The sequence below is a fragment of the Pteronotus mesoamericanus genome, unplaced genomic scaffold (genome assembly GCF_021234165.1).
Source record: "Pteronotus mesoamericanus isolate MK-2021 breed Mesoamerican mustached bat unplaced genomic scaffold, CSHL_Meso_final contig_347, whole genome shotgun sequence".
NCBI classification, from domain to species: domain Eukaryota; kingdom Metazoa; phylum Chordata; class Mammalia; order Chiroptera; family Mormoopidae; genus Pteronotus; species Pteronotus mesoamericanus.
The window spans coordinates 14,723,501-14,739,608 of NW_026555137.1; the positions used below are offsets into that span (position 1 = coordinate 14,723,501).

Here is a 16,108-nt window from a genome sequence, read left to right on the forward strand (position 1 = left end):
ACTTTTCTTTAAGGGACCAGATAAATATTTTAGACTTAGCCATACAGCCTCTCTTTCATAACTATTCAACTTCGCTGTTGTAGCACAAAAACAGCCATAAGTGAGTAATAATGATAATAAATAAATAATAATAAATAATTTATAATTTATGAGTAATAAATAATAATAAATCAAATAATACATAAATGAGAAAGGATGGCTGTGTTCCCATACAACTTTGGGAGCAATTAAATTTGAATTTTATATAATTTTCATGCTATATTACTTTTTCAATTATTTAAAAGAGTAAAAACTATTCTTTGTTAGCAGATATCACAAAAGCACATGGCCTGCTAGACTTGCCCTGGCTTTTCTGACTCCCATTCTAGATGTGAGGACACAAGGCCCCAAACCATACAGCTCTATGGTGGCTCCACCTGTTCGATGCACTATCCAAATTCTTTTTTTAGATGCTTTTCAGTGTCTTCATTAAGGAAACAAAAAAAGAAACTTATATTTGTTGAGCACATTGTGCCACACATCAAGTCAGGCACTTCATGCGAGTTGACTTAGGTAGCTTCTATAAGATTATAAGGTAAGTGTATTCGTTCCCATTTGAAGGTGGAAACGTTGAGACTAAGAAGAGCTAATGGTAAAGGCCGTAAAGCTAGTGAGTGTTAGGAGAGACCAGTTATGCCTGGCTACACAGGAACCCAACTGCTGGCCACTGAACAAAATTGTAAGTACACGGTTCAATTATTTTTAGTAAACCTACAGAGTTGTATAACAACCACCCTGAGAAGTTTCGGAACGTTTTCATCACCCCAGAAAGTCCCCTTACCCCCTTGGGACCCCTGTCCCCCCATCACTACTCCTAGGCGTGTAAATGAAATCATTTAACATAAGGCTTTTGAGGTTTATCCACATTGTAGCATATATCTCAATGCACTTTTAAAACTGACAACATACAATAACTTCCAGTTACTATATATTACAATAATATACTATTACCACATATTAACATAACTATTAATATATAGTTGCTATATATTAATAGGTATTAATAGTTAACCATGCTCTTCAAATTTAGCTGCCTATAAGAAAGCCACTTTGTGCATATATTTATTACACATGGGAACTTGACAATTGTGCTGTACACTATTGGTCAGCCAATTAACTTGCAAGAATGATATTAAAAGTATACAGATTTTAAAACTATTCCGTTTTACCCGTAGAACTATATTTGGAAAATGTAGTTATGCATACACCTGCATTTGTTTATTCCAGTGCATTATAGCAACAGACAGCAAGTTGTTGCCAGGAGGACCCTTCACGTTAAGATTTGCATGAATAACTTCAGTTTTTTTCCTGCAAATCTAATCTTATCAAACAGATGGAAGAGTCATCATCTGAATCTAAAACCCAGTTTGAAAGCTCCAAAGCTGCCATGGGCTTATGAATTATAAAAAGCGTGAGGCGCACTCCCTCTCGGGAGCATGGCTGGCCTCTCCCGCTTCCCTTTTTACGGCCACCCCCCCTCCCCAGCCTGTTACCTTGGCCTTTGTCTCCCCTGAGCTCCAAGAGCCCCTCTCCTGCCTCTGAGGTTTGTTTCCTGAGCCCACGCAGCTTGGCTGGCCCACCTCTACCACCCCTGCAGATTTCTAAAGAAACGTTCTCTTATAATTTGCAAAAAAAATAAAAATAAAATAGAAAGCCTGAAAGTCACAGAATATTCGTGTCTATAAACTATTGTACTTACGAATTGTCCTCAAGTCTCTTCAAGGATTCCAACACTAATGAATGAACGCTGTCTAAGGAGCAGGATCCAAAGCAGTTTAGGGTTGAAATATATCTAATTTTCACAACCCAGTCATTATGTAGCTTCCTTTTAACACTGGGAATTGAAAGAAAAAAAAAGGTAGGGCTTCCGTGAGATTGTCAGACACACAAACCCATCCTGTTGAGTGTCCATTTGGCATTTCAGCCTGACTTTAACCAAACTGCAACTCTGAACGTAGGTAACGTCTGCATATATAATACCAGCCAATGCACTCTACCACTTCTAATTGTTTAACTAAATTTTCAGAACCTAGTTTATTTAAAATGGAAAAATAAAAGATTATCTGCAAATTTTGAGCTATAGGTTCAGAATTTTTAAAATTATATAAAAGAATCTCAGTCCACTATTGGTACTATCTCCTTTACTAAAGAAAATTCTGGTCATCCACATGAAAAACTTTGTTTCACGTTGTTTTTATCTTATATGAGTCCATTTATTTTTATATTTTCCAATGAATGCTGATCATTTAAATCAATCATTCTCCTATTGTTGGACACTAGATATTTTACTCTTAGGAATAACACTGTGATAGCTATACTGAGAGCTTTCAACACATGGGGATCCCAGATCCCAGGGCATACATTTATTAAGACACTTGATGCATCTGCCCAAGTTGTTTTCCACCAAGAGATCCAGCTCTGAACCTCCACCGCCAGCAGCATGCAAGAATGCCTGTCCCACAGCATCTTCCCCATTTTTAATCTTTTCTGATTTTTCAAGTGAAAAATTACATCTGATTTTGTTTCTTTGATTAATAGAGAGGACACATTTAATGCAAAATTTGTTTTTCTGCTATTAAAAGAAATACGTGTCTTACTCTAAAATCTTCAGAGACACTACAAGTATAAAGAAGGCATTGAAAATCACTCATAACTTTATCAGTTGAAGATAATTGTTGTTAGCATTTCTGCGCCATGAGCATTTGGAAATGTTTATTGACAATTTGTATTGTGTGTGCATGCAAATTATCTCCTCACAACCTTTGCCTATTTTTCTCTGGGGGGAATTATCGTTTCTTTATTTGAATTCTAATATCTATTAAAGAGTATTATTAGTCCATTGTCTGTCATATTTTTATAAATATTTATACCAGCTTATTTAATTAAAAAATGTTATCTTTTGATGCCTGAAGGTTTTTTCATGTCATCAAATCTATCAAACTTTTTCTTTGAGTTTTATATCTATTGCTTTTCTTGAGACTTTTCTTTCATATTCAAGTGCTAGTAAATAGACACATATAGCTTTTATAGTTTTTATAATTTAATTTTTTATTTTACTCTTTAATTTATTCAAGTACCTACAAATTTTAATTGTCAATAGCACCTAGAATAGGAATTTTAGTTGTTAATTTTCCTGTGTTTCTTCCTTTTATGTCAGAAGTTCCTTGAGGTAAGAGGCATTTCTTGTTCAGTTTTCTGTTTCGAATCTTTATCATGTGGCCTGACACATCATTTTCCTATATAAATACTTGAACGATGTCTATGTTAAAACAGTTGGAATACCCATGTACCCACTTACCTTTTAAAGTTCTTTGAGTCCAAGACCTGACTTTGTAACTTCTTTTTGGACTTTGCCTGCTTCAATCCAAAGTCATCAGTATTGACTGTGAATTTGTTCACAAAGCCACCGTCGTCCCCCAAGAGGATGTCATCTCGGCAGAGCTGGTCGGGCAGGGACACGACACAGATGCAGAGGAGGCAGTGGTCCATGGGCTTTATGACAAAATAGTTTTCCTAGAAACAGGGCAACTATAACTTATTAAAATTATAGTTTTTTAACTATAAGTTATTACATTGCTCCAAATATCTAAATATTAAATTTAAATATTGTCCCTATTCCTTTTTTTAAAGGTTTTATTTATTTATTTTTAGAGAGAGGGAAGGCAGGGGGAGGGGGAGAGGGAGAGAAACATTGATGTGAGACAGAAACATCAAGTAGTTGCCTCTCCTAGGTGCCCTGACCGAGGACATGGCCCACCACCCAGGCATGTACCTTGGCCAGGAATTGAACCGATGATGTTTTGGTTTGTGGGATGACACCCAACCCACTAAGCCACACCAGTTAGGCCTGTTCCTATTATTTGATAATGTTTTACTTCTGATATTTCTTATTTTAGATCCTCCCACTGTGTTAAAGTGGCTTGAGGAAAAAAAGTTAATCAAGTAGAAGTTAATGAACACTCACTGTGAGCCCTACATTGTATTCTGGGTTGTTTTGTGGGGAAAAAGGGCCAGGTACCAACCTCTGGCTCAGTGGTGATGAGATTTTCTGATGTAATACTGTGAACGTCTCTTTCTTGGATTTATAAGGCAATATTAACAGGAAGCATAAAAAGGTTCAGGTGTTAAAAAACCATTGATATAAAATTGGATGGTAAACAGGAAAATCAAGTATTCAAGTCCTAAATATTTGACAAGGAACTGCCCGGAGAAAACTATCTTAACACTTAGGTTTATCCAGAGATACTCAGCGAGCATTTGCCCCGCTGACAGCACCCTGAACTGGGTTCCCTAAGCGATGCAGTCATTGCGCTTCCGGAACTCAGTCACTACCTAAGGCAGAAAACAACAACTATTAAAAAAATTTAATTTGTTTTGTTCCTTTTAGAATGAGTGAGACTCGGACATAGTTAGAGATTCTTTCATTCAGTTGACAAACACTCATTGAGCACCAATGACATGCCAAGAACTACAGTAGGCGCTCGGCTGTACAGTGATGGACAAGACAAGTTTCTGACTTTGCAGAGCTACCATTCTAGTGGGGAAGGCAGATGACTAAAACAGATCATTGCACATAGTGGGAAGTCGGTTAAGGAAATAAACCGCAGTGCCGAATTGAAGAGTGACTAGAGTCACCTCAGGGGAGGTGACCTTTGACCTGGGACCTGAATTGGCTAAGAGAAGGATTCAGAGGAGATTAAGAGGAAGGAGACCAGAAGGAGCGATTAGTTTATATGTATAAATGTATAAATGTATATATAAATTAATATATATAAAAATTTAAAATTATATATATGTCTCAGTCCCAGTAGAATTTTTTTTTTTTTTTTTTTTTTTTTGCCAGACTTAAGTATTTGACCTGAATAGTTTTCTTACCAAAAAAATCTGATCTGGAGAGAAAGGCTTTGAACTTGATAAACATGAGCATAGGCAAAAGGCTAAAACTTGGATTTAGAGAAGTTTATGAAAGGAAGGAAGGCATTAGCCTCTATCAAAAACAAACAAGCAAATGAATACTCCCCAATTAAATACACGCTGAGTGGAAAAATATTAATAGTAGTATTAATGCTGGACTTGATTATTTACTTGAACCCCCTCATTTTACACAGGAGGAAACTGTTCAGTACACAAAGGGTGGTATTCACATTCTACCAGTGTGGAGAAGGCCATCTCATTTCTTTGAGTATTTCTCTTGATACAGTACCTGGCTGGTCCCTTGAGCTTTGTAATCCCAGACAATAATGGTCCTTTCCGTGGTGGCAACAATCCGCTTCAGCTGTGGTAGGTAATCACATCCTGTGATCCATGAGGTATCCTGATAGAAAAGCGTACACTTGGAGGGGGATGTATATTGAGTTTTGTCCTGTCATATAGTGATGGTTACTGAAAAATAGGTTCGTTACATTAAAGGCCCCGTTTTGGCCCCTCCTTTGAAGAGGAGGCTCCAGAGGTCTCTTCTGGAAGGTCTTCAAGAGGGGAGGCCGTCGCCTTTCCCCCTTTCTCTCTTGCCCCGAGTTTCTCAGACCACCAGCTAGAGGGCGGTGGAGCTGGAACCCGGCGTAGCCCTGGATGCACACAGTACCGGGTGCAGCAGCCATCTTTGTACCCTATGCACTTAGGTGAGAAGGCTTCTTCACAGGGACACACAGGGAGACCGGATGCATCAAAGTCTCTGGCCCCATAACCATGCATAACATTTTTAGCTAGAAATGATCTTGTGATCCCCGGTCAATGAGCAAGTGGAAGCCAATGAGTTTGTGTCTTGCCTAAAGTCACCAAGCTGGCCTTCAATGGGATCAGTAATATCCAGGAAAACACACGACTGAACAAGGAGAATAGCTCCCTTTCGTGAGTTCCCCAAAACTGCTGGGTGCCCCTGAACCTTCTGGAAAACACACTGGGACTCTAACAGTTTTTGTCAGTTTAAGAAACAAAGGCTCGGAGGTTTAGAGAGAAACCATCCCCCTCCTTTGCAGTTCAGTGCGCTGGGTGTTGGCAAGCAGGGTTTTGGAGGAGTCAAGCGTTTCCCCCTCCCTCCTGGATGCAGGGTGGGATTCTGAGACAAGCCACTGTAACTTTACGTTTGTGGCTGGGTTACTTTTCCAATTAACAACGTAGATGAAATAAATTCCAACATTACACTTGGATTGTAATGCTCTGTTCAAGTTTAAAATAAAATGCTTTAAAATTATTTCTAGTAGCTATTCCTTTGCTGTGCTCACACTTGGATTGCGTATATTTTTTACATTCCTGAGTTAGCAGGTGCTCAGAAGAACTTAGGTGAAGCTTTTAAAGGGAAGCTTCGCGGAGGAATCACGTTCCAAGCAATCACTGCAGTCTGTTTAACTCCACAAAGCAAGGCCTGCGTCCCCTTTGCTGTTGCCCAAGGTTTAGTTCTAGTCAAAAAACCTAGGTTTACAATCTAGGAAAACGTCTTGTTCTCAGAGCATTTTGCTGAGAGTGGGATTAGTTATGGGGGAACCATCCATCATAGCTCTACATTTGACTTAATGGGGAATTTTTCCAATGTACTTACTGTGACGTTGGTGCTGGTCTGCACTCTCATCTATAAATGAAGGAAGACAACAATGAAAGTTCGTTGGCTCTATGATTAACAATGTGGATGCTCACTCTTAAACAACACAGCATCTCCTTGTTTAGTCTCACTTCCTCCGCCCTCCTCCCTGTTTCCTCTGAGCTTCTAGCTCTTTGGATCAATGCTCTGTGTGCTTTGGCCAGGCTTCCTGCTTCTGTGGCCTGTCTTGAAGCCTCGCGACAGGGCTCTAAGTCTTACGCTTTTCTAGTCCTCTCGTCCCCTCTATTTGCCAACTGCCTCACATTCTTTAGTTATTCAGAGCAAAGCAAAAAATGGCAATGCAACATAATACTAACAGCAACGGCAAGAGCAGTTAAAAGAACACAAAACAGCTTGCTGAAAGAATACTAAGTGGGTTGCAATGGGTATAGATTGATGGAGGAAAAAACATGGCTTTATGTGAGATTTAGCCGTCAAGCTCTTGTGACATTTAAGAACATTCCGTCCAGGGGGCTTCCTGTTTTATTCAGTAAGTATTAAATACCATGCCCTGGGTGCTACAGTTCTTAAGGATCGCGGATTGTTTCCAAGCGTAGCTAGAATTCACGTGAGTGGCCTCTTAGACCCTTAAGGCATGTTAGTTAATTGTTTAATTGAAGTATGTTAATGACCTGGTTTCTTTTGGATGCTCAAATACATAGGACATGGCTGCCCAGAAGGAATGGATCGTGTGAAAAAGAGAAATTAAATCAGGGCAGTGACTAAACAGTCATCGCAGAATGTCTTTCATCTGAAGAGTTCAAAAGGCCTTTTTTTTTTTTTTAATGTGGGACTTCTTTCTAGATGGGTAAATTTCTAAGGAAATCGGTGAGCAGAAAACAGGACACTTGTGGTTTCTCCTCTTCAATTTCTTGAACTTCATGTTTAGCAGATATCACTAAAGTTCTCTTCTTTAAAACGTTATGTTTTGAATTTTCAAAATCTACCCTTTTTGGCAGGAATTTTCATTAATGACATTTAAACTCTAGACTGTGAAGCCCTTCACGGAGCACCAAGAAAATTCTTAAATGTATTTATTAGACTTCAGATAGAGCCTAAATTATAGATTAAACTGTTACAAGATATTTTGCATTATTGGCTACCTTTTAATAAATTATTCCTGGGACCTACCCTACCAAATGCCTATTCTCATAGAATGTGTTATCTTATTCCATAGACATGCAACATTCAAAATGCTCCTTATTCCTGGTGTATTAAGTCTTAAAATAAGTGTTTAAGCAACCTTTTCTCTCCAATTACAGTATCTTATAAGAAACAGATGTGTCTGTGTGCTTGTGAGTACACGTGTTCACCTGTAAGCATGTGTGGGTGTGTGTATGAAAGAGACATATTTCTGCAAATATGATAATGGCATCTCACTTCACCTAATCCTGAACAATTTCATTACGAAGTTCATTATTTTCCTTCTCACATTTGTATGTAGATACCACCTCAGTTCTATTTTTTGAGAATATAGAGGTAAAAATGAGCAGAAAAATGATGCACTGCAAAAAGACATCAGGAAAGACATTCTCATTTTGTTTCCACGGCATTTGTTCATTACCCTTATTGCCAACATTCACTGAACATTTACAGTGATGCTAAGCACATTATGTATATTAACGCATTGGATCAGCACAGCTACCCACAAAGGGAAGCTATCTGGTTCTGAATGAGGAGGAAGCAGGGCTTGGGGATAAACTTGGAGGTAACATGCACAGCTGGGCGGGGGACCGGGCCCCCCCGCCCAAAACTCTGTCTCCCACCGCCGGGCCTCTGGGTGCCGGCGCCCCTCCTTACTGGGACTGGCTGCTGTACCGGAGATCCCTGAAGGGCTGAAAATTACTATTAACATTTTAGTCATCTGATGATTATTTTAACAGATAGGGTCCGGCAGAAGTAAGGCCTGCTCGAGTGTGGTTGGTAAGGTAAAATATGGGTGTACTAATTTATCATTTTAATTTGAACATTTTACCTAACATGTCCTATGGTGTGCTTGAGTGTGATATTATTATGTTACAGAATGACATGCTTATGATTTTGTAATAAAAAATTTTGTAATAAAAATGGGGTGTTACCTGTGCCAGTCCCTGGTATAAAGCTTGCCTTTCGTTGGAAATCAACTAGTAACTGGAATTATTTTTTTATATTTAACACCAAACATTCACCTTGTCTATTCATAGTGAAGTGCGATCTAGTCTATGTTTCCATTAAAATCTCTCATAGTTTAAAAATAGAAGTCCGACAGTATAAATTTAGAATGACATTAATGAGAGCAATGCGTTACACTTGTACGGAAATTTATGGTTCGTAAAGCACGTCCACCTTCCTCATCTCGCGTGACCTTCGCTACGCTCCTCTGGGAGAAGGAGGACTGGTCCTATTGTCCTCGTTTTACAGATGTAAAAAAAAAAAAAAAAGGGACGTGAAAAGACATGTGGGCTCCTTAAGTTCCCTACTCAACCACCGTAGCTAGTAAAACAAAGAGGCTGGAATCTGAGGCTTTTTTTTTCTTTACTCTAAGGTTCTTGTTCAGATTGCTTCTACGATTTGGTGGGATTATGACAAGAATCACTCAGCTTGTGCATTTTTCTGATTTTTTGAAAGGACTTTATTTATTTATTTTTAGAGAGAGGGGAAGGGAGGGAGAGAGGGAAAGAAACATTAGAGTGCGGTTGCCTCTTGTGCACCCCCTACTGGGGACCTGGTCCACAACCCAGGCATGTGTCCTGACTGGGAAACAAACGAGTCACCGTTGGTTCGCAGGCCAGCACTCGACCCACTGAGCTACACCAGCCAGGGCACATTTTTCTGATTTTATCTGAGAAATTATCCCGGGTCATCCTTTAATTGTGTGGATGCCACATGGTTCATATGCTACAAGAGGAACGATGCTAAATGCAGTCACTAAATCAACTATCGCTCTGGGGTTCAGCAACCTCTGCATGTTGCTCACTTTTAGTTTGATTCTTGGGGAATAACTCTGAAGTATGGTTTATGGCATCTGCTGTACCAGCTACCTATGTATAATGTGCAGGTAAAACAAAAGAAAGGGAGGGAGGGAAGAAGGAAGGGGAAGGACAGGAGGAATCCAAGATTTGAAATTACCTGGCTATTGAAGACGGTTATTAATCCTCTCTGAGAAGCTGCTATCAGTAAATCCAGCTGTGGAATCTTGACAATGCACTTAATCACATCCCGCCTCCTACTACCTGTAAATGGCATAATATGCAGTTCAGCTCCCAGCAGGAAAGATCCTAAAAGTCCGTTGTTAGGTCTGTTTAAAAAGAACAACCAACTTTTTCTCAACAGAGAAAATACTGCCCCCACGAAGGTGCAAATTGGTGGTTGGGAGTGTGTGAATGAGTCTCATTCTATTTGTGTATTATACTCAGATATACATATGGTCCAAAAACAGCTACACAGTATATCTGAGGTATTAAAATGCCATGGGGTGTAGGGAGGGAGTTGGGAGGGGGTTTGGGGTGAGAGGGGCCCACAGTTAGAAAGATGTCTCAAAGGCTCCTTAGGGGGTCAATAACAGAAAAAAGGCTGAGGACATATTCTTAGGCCAAGCCACCTCCAATTCTCTCTCTGTGTCTGGTCCTTCCCTACTATAGACTGTTTTCAACACAGAAGCCAGAAGAAACACTTAAAATAGGATCTGTCCTGCCTCCCTTCTATCTGCAGCCCCCCTGTAGCTTCTCAGAAGTCTTTGGCGTGGCCACAAGACCCTAGACCTGTGTCCCCATACTCATTGGCATCTGCCCCTCCTCCACTCCTACGAAGTATACGGTTCTCCCTCTCATTCACTCCAGGCTTTTATCACCATCTCAGTGTGGTCTTCCCTGACCACCTTCCTTATTTAAAATCCCACACCATGTTCCCATCTCAAAATCAACTTCTTCTTCCACAACCGTACTTAATTTTTTTCTGTACCGCTTAATGCCATCTGACCTATTATATATATTACTAGTTTGATATTTTTATATTACCTCCCTCTCTTCATTAGAATGTAAATTTCAGGAGGTCAAGATTTATAGTTTGTGGTTGTTTTCTCGCTGCTGTGTCCCCAGCACTTAGAAAACTACCTGGCTCATGCGGTAGACCTTAACACATGTTTGTTGAGTGAATAACTGAACTACAGGACTTAACTGCCATCTGGAAAGATGTTTTCCACCAGCCTCAGCTCAGGGTGGGGGCAGTAGGAATAGCCCCCTTGCTTCTGTTCTGTGATGAGAGTTTCCATGGTCAGAGTTTGGGCTCTGGTGAGGCCCATAGTCGGGCTAAAGAAGGGCCCAAGACAAGGGCAGGCTCGGGTCACAAAGGACTGAAATAAGGCCAAGTGCTTTTTAAAGGAAGATAGGATTTGACCTAGACAAGGCTCTTTGTTTCAGAATTTGGAAGAAAATGCTAGAGAACAAGGGCAGATGCCAGGGCTTGCCTTTCCTCTTCCTGGACCTCCCCCTTCCTGGGCGGCGGGGGGAAGGAAAGAAAACCCACAGCGTCAATAGTGCAGAGGGATGGGACTTGCTGGGTCCCAGGCTCGGGTTTCAAAATAACTGACATGTCAACTGGAGACTCCCTAACATGAGATACCACCCTCTGTGATTGGCCCAAATGCACAGTGTCACATCCAGGGTTAAACTTCCGTGAGATCATCGGGGATGAGTGTGTGGAAAGCAGTTCTAATTAGTGAAAACTTGAACATTCAGTTTTAAGGATATTGTAAAAGAGATGTGATTCCATTTGGTACTGGAACTTGCATTACTGAGGTGCCATAGTGGAGAATTTTAACTTCAGATCTGTGCCTACTCAATAAAATGTGATTCTCTACCCCTCCCTCACTTTCCCTATTTAGTGTCCTTTAGAGCAATGACAAGATATCAGACTCATCTGGAGGCACAGTTTCCTCTGAGTGCATATAAAACTGCACTGTTTACTGATAAAGTAAACAAAAGGAAAAGTGATTCTGTGGAAATGTTATATTCTCAATATTTACTTTTGAGAAAAACATGAAAACCCATATTAATTTGAAAGGGACATTAACAATATCACCTGAAATGACAATTCGCTGTTTTCTAGAAACAAGGAAAATCAAATTTTCTTCATTCATCTGGGAAGTAAGAGAATCTTCTTCAGAGGAGAAGTATCCAAAGATCTAAAATCCCAAACAACACATATGAGCATGAGCAATATTTCAGAATTGCCTACTGCGTAACAGATTGGGTGTTGTTTGGATTTAAAGCCTTGAATTAATGGTCAAAACTTGCTTTATAAATGTCAGGGGGTTCCCATATGAAGAGAAGACCATTTGGTACCTTTAACACACTGAGTGCTGATGGCGCATGATTTTTAAACAGACTGTGGTTTTGCTTTGTGATGGATGGACCAGGCTGGGGTCCTCGCCCACACTGATAGTTCTGTCGGGAGTGGGCACTTGGTCGGAAATCAAATCAGCCTTCATCTGAGTCCCCTGACATTGAATTTGGTCACTTTCATGACTTTTCCTACCCATTTTCCATAAATCTTCCCGGGCAAGATTTGGTTTCCCTCTTAGGGGGAGTTTGGCATTCAAGAGGCTGTACAGCTTAAGATAGATGTTTGATTGTCTTATGAATAAGCAGAAATAAAATTCTTATAAATTAATTACAGTATTTCTCATGAACTTGAGACTGGTTGGTGCTTGTTAATGAACAGACGGGTTAATGAACTGAAGGGTTTTTCTCAAACATTAGTATAAATACGAATCGGTGGGAAGCTTGTGAAAAGGTAGGGGCTGATATGGAACGTCCGGGGTGGGGCTTTTATTCTACAAATGTCAATGTTCCCAAGTGCATTTTTACCGAAAATGTAGAAAAACAAAGTGCACCTTTTTTGTGGTATCGCTACAATAAAGTGATTTATATTCACAATCGGGTTTGTACCTGTGTGCCTGATTTTAAGAGTTCTCTTGATTTGTATTACCTGATAAGATGACTATTGGCTGATAAAAAAACAGTTAATTCATACTGAAATGAAGTTAATCTTCCAGCATCAAATTTCCATTTTACTGATGACAGATCGGAAGCCCAGAAAGGTTAGGTCACACGACTTGAAATAGATGTGTCTCTTAGGAGCGTTGGCACAGATAGTTTGTGATGAAAGTGACAGAACAATAGAAGAGGAGCTTTTCTGCACCATTTTTTCAAACCTCAAGTTATTCTTCAAATGCATACAGTATGTCAGACGGTCAGCCTATGCTTTCCTATTAAACTTGCATAACAGTTATGGGAACCCATGAAATTGACCAGGATAGTGTCATGAAAGGAAGAAGGAAAGAAAAGAACAAGAAAAATGAGTCAGCTTGGCAATCAGAACTCATTATTTTTGGTGCATGAATCCGGTATTCCAGAAATGACTTTGTAATGCACTGCTGGATTCAACGTGTTAAAATTTCATTTAAAACTTAAGCATTTATATTCATAAGTAATATTGGCCTATAATTTCCTGACATTTTATCTTCACTCAAATCAGTGTTATTTAGCCTCTTAAAATGAATCGGATAACTTTTCAACTTTCCTAAGGTGTAGGAAAAATGTAAAGGCTTAATAGAAGCTCTTTTTGTCTGCAATTGTTTTATAAAATTAATTATTTTTTATTTGGTTGGTCTGGGGGATTTGGATTGTCTTCTGTTATTGGTCTCTACTTTTATTATATTGGAATTTACTGAAATGTTCTTTTTAGCCTCACATATAGTCAATTTTGCCATGGTCCCTATATGTAGTTAAGATGTTATTTGTTCTATATCTTGGGTTCAAAGTTCTATTTATACATGTCTACCAAGTTATTAAATGTTATAGTCAAATCTCTTAAGTCTTTGCTTTTTATTTTGCCTGTTATACTACATGTTTTTAAGAGAGAGTTGGATAATTTAAAAAATCATTTTAACTACTGTTTACACATGCGTGCAATTTTTTTAAATTGTAAGCTACTGCAAATGATTTCATAAGAATCTGGTTTATAACTAAGTCTATAGAGTGTCATCTTCTGTTAATTTAAACAGGGATCAGAGGCACTTTGGCTCCACTTCCATCATCCACTTAACAACCAAACATGCTTCTATGCGCTCTTCCAAGAACACCAGAATTATATCAATACTGTGCCAGTCAGGAAATTGCTCAGAAAATGGAAGAGGTAGTCAATGACCTCCCTTTCCTTCTCATACTGAGGATTTGGATGCACTGAAGTTTGTGTATATTGACATGATTGGAAAGCAATATTTCATTTAGAATGTAAAGAAGGCCATTAACATCTTGATTATTGTTAACAGCATGTATAGTTCTTCCAGTTGGCAGCTTGGTCTAGAAGTCACTCAATAATGCAGTTAAACGTCCATCTGGTTTACCCACTTTCAGTTATGGGCAGCGGACACCCCTGGACAGGTGTAGACACGTAAACATGCCACTACATTGTGCACGTACCCCTTATGGGAGTAACACTTCGATTTAATTGTTTATTCTAAATGAAAAAAATAATGCATGCATTTCATATAGACATAAAAGGTGACTACCTCACACCAGTCTGTAGGTGCATCAGGGTTGTGGCAGAGCTTCCTGTAAAAGTATTTCACATCTTGATTCTTCACCTCAGGACCAAAGAGTCCTTGTACTGCTGCAAAGAACTTCTCATAATCAATCAGATCTGCAGTGTAACAAAGTGCAAAAACATTGTCATAAAATCCCAAGAACTATATTGCATTTGGCAGCCGTTTTTTCTTCCTTTTTTATGAAAAGAATTAAAAAAATATGTTCATTGATTTTCGAGAGAGAGGAAGGGAGAGAGAAACATTGATTGGTTGCCTCCCAGATACGCCTCGACCAGGATCAGATCCAAAACCTCTTCGTCTACAGGATGACGCTCCAACCAACTGAGTCATGCTGGCCAGAGCCAGCTGTCTCTTCTATTTGCTAGCCTATTTCATCATTTTAACCTACAAAAGACAGATTCTTCTGCATTTGAAAGATTTTTTTTCTCCATTGGAAATGTAACTGGGGGCTTCATTAAAGTCAGAAGAAAATAGTTTACTTTGGTGTTTAGTACTTTTCTCTGTAGCTTATGTTGCAACTATTTTAGGAGTTTTGTTCAGGAAGGCAAAGACAAAAAGTTGAGCTACTTCTTTCTTACTGTTAGAAGTTTTACCCATCAGGAACCTCTGCTAGAGTTCGTCTTGAGTGAGCAAAGAGCAATTCTTGATTGGTTCTTTGACACTGTAAGCACACAAACAGGCCATTTTTTGAATACTTATTTTGCCTAATTTGATGATTCAATGAGGTATGACTATTGAGTCTAAGGACAAGAAGGAGTTAGACACAAAAATGTATTAAGCATTTCTTATGTGTCAGAACAGAGCTAGACGCTGGACTTTCAACAGAGAACTAGATAGACAAGATCCCGTTTTCAGGAAATTCACATTCTAGCAAGAGAAACAACATGAACAGGAACAATCCAATAAATATTTGCAGATTGTGAAAGGAAACCTACTAGTGATAGATATTAAATCAGTGGCTATCCGTGTTAAGTTGAAAAGGGCATGAGGAAGTCTCTGGGATGCTAGAGATGTTCTTAGTCTCAGTCTGGTGGGTAGCTACAGGTTTGTTTACCAAAGTCTAAATTTCTCGAGCTATATACTTCCGACCAGTGCACTTCATGGGCTTCATTGTCCGTATGTCATACCCTAATGACAAAGTAAAACTCATGACGTACCGTGGGAGATAAGTGCTAGGAAGGAGACCAAGAGGGATCTGTGAAATGTAGTGGTGAGTGCACCAGCGGTGTTGGTGGGTGGGGGTGGGCCTCCGGCGGCTCGCCCTAAAAGCACAGGGAAAAGGTTCAGCTCAGACCCGAGAAGCAAAAAGCAATCGCTGCGTGTAACGCGAGATAAGAGCCTTCAGAAGGCTGATGAACACAAGGGTGCTGGGCTGGGAGGAGCCTATCAAGTTCGGGGAGGTCAGTGAGTAAGGCCACGGCCACGGCCACGGTGAGGTCCGAGGGGAGCGCAGTGACGTGGGGTCCGAGGAGGAAAGCGGAGCTTGAATGGGAAGCCAGTCCTTTATTCTGAGCAGGCTGGTGAGCTGCCTCTAGGGTGTTTTACGCAGGGAAATGACATGAGTGGACTTAGATGTTTTTTGAAAGCACAGTGGCTGCTGTGAGGAGACGAGAGTGGAAGCTCTCAAAGCAGCCAGGGACTGGTGCGTTCACCGCGGTCCCGGGCGGTGGGGGCTTGGGCCAGGGCAATGCAGAAGGTGGTCATACATCCTGGGTTTCCAATGGACGGTCTCCTTTACGCCTATTTTCCCACCTTAATTATTAATTACACCCCCTCTCACACTTGAAAGTACCCTCAAGTGGATGATAAGTGATAGAGGCACCCAAGAGACAGCCTGCAGATGGTGAGAGGCGGCGGGAAGTGGAACCGCAAAGACCTGCGTGTGGGGTGGGAGTGGTTGGGGCTGG

The 16,108-nt window shown here is 40.0% G+C and overlaps 1 protein-coding gene across 1 annotated transcript in view; it reads right to left on the bottom strand.

The window, feature by feature from the left end:
• WDR64 (WD repeat domain 64) overlaps nucleotides 1-16,108 on the bottom strand; it is a 67,468-nt gene that overhangs the window by 47,859 nt on the left and 3,501 nt on the right. The window contains exons 2-8 of the mRNA XM_054576474.1: nucleotides 14,166-14,296; nucleotides 11,672-11,774; nucleotides 9,722-9,825; nucleotides 6,575-6,604; nucleotides 5,243-5,353; nucleotides 3,338-3,552; nucleotides 1,739-1,873 (exon numbers count right to left, since the gene is read on the bottom strand). Of these exons, the coding sequence (XP_054432449.1) occupies nucleotides 1,739-1,873; nucleotides 3,338-3,552; nucleotides 5,243-5,353; nucleotides 6,575-6,604; nucleotides 9,722-9,825; nucleotides 11,672-11,774; nucleotides 14,166-14,296 (829 nt within the window). The remainder of the gene's footprint in view (nucleotides 1-1,738; nucleotides 1,874-3,337; nucleotides 3,553-5,242; nucleotides 5,354-6,574; nucleotides 6,605-9,721; nucleotides 9,826-11,671; nucleotides 11,775-14,165; nucleotides 14,297-16,108) is intronic.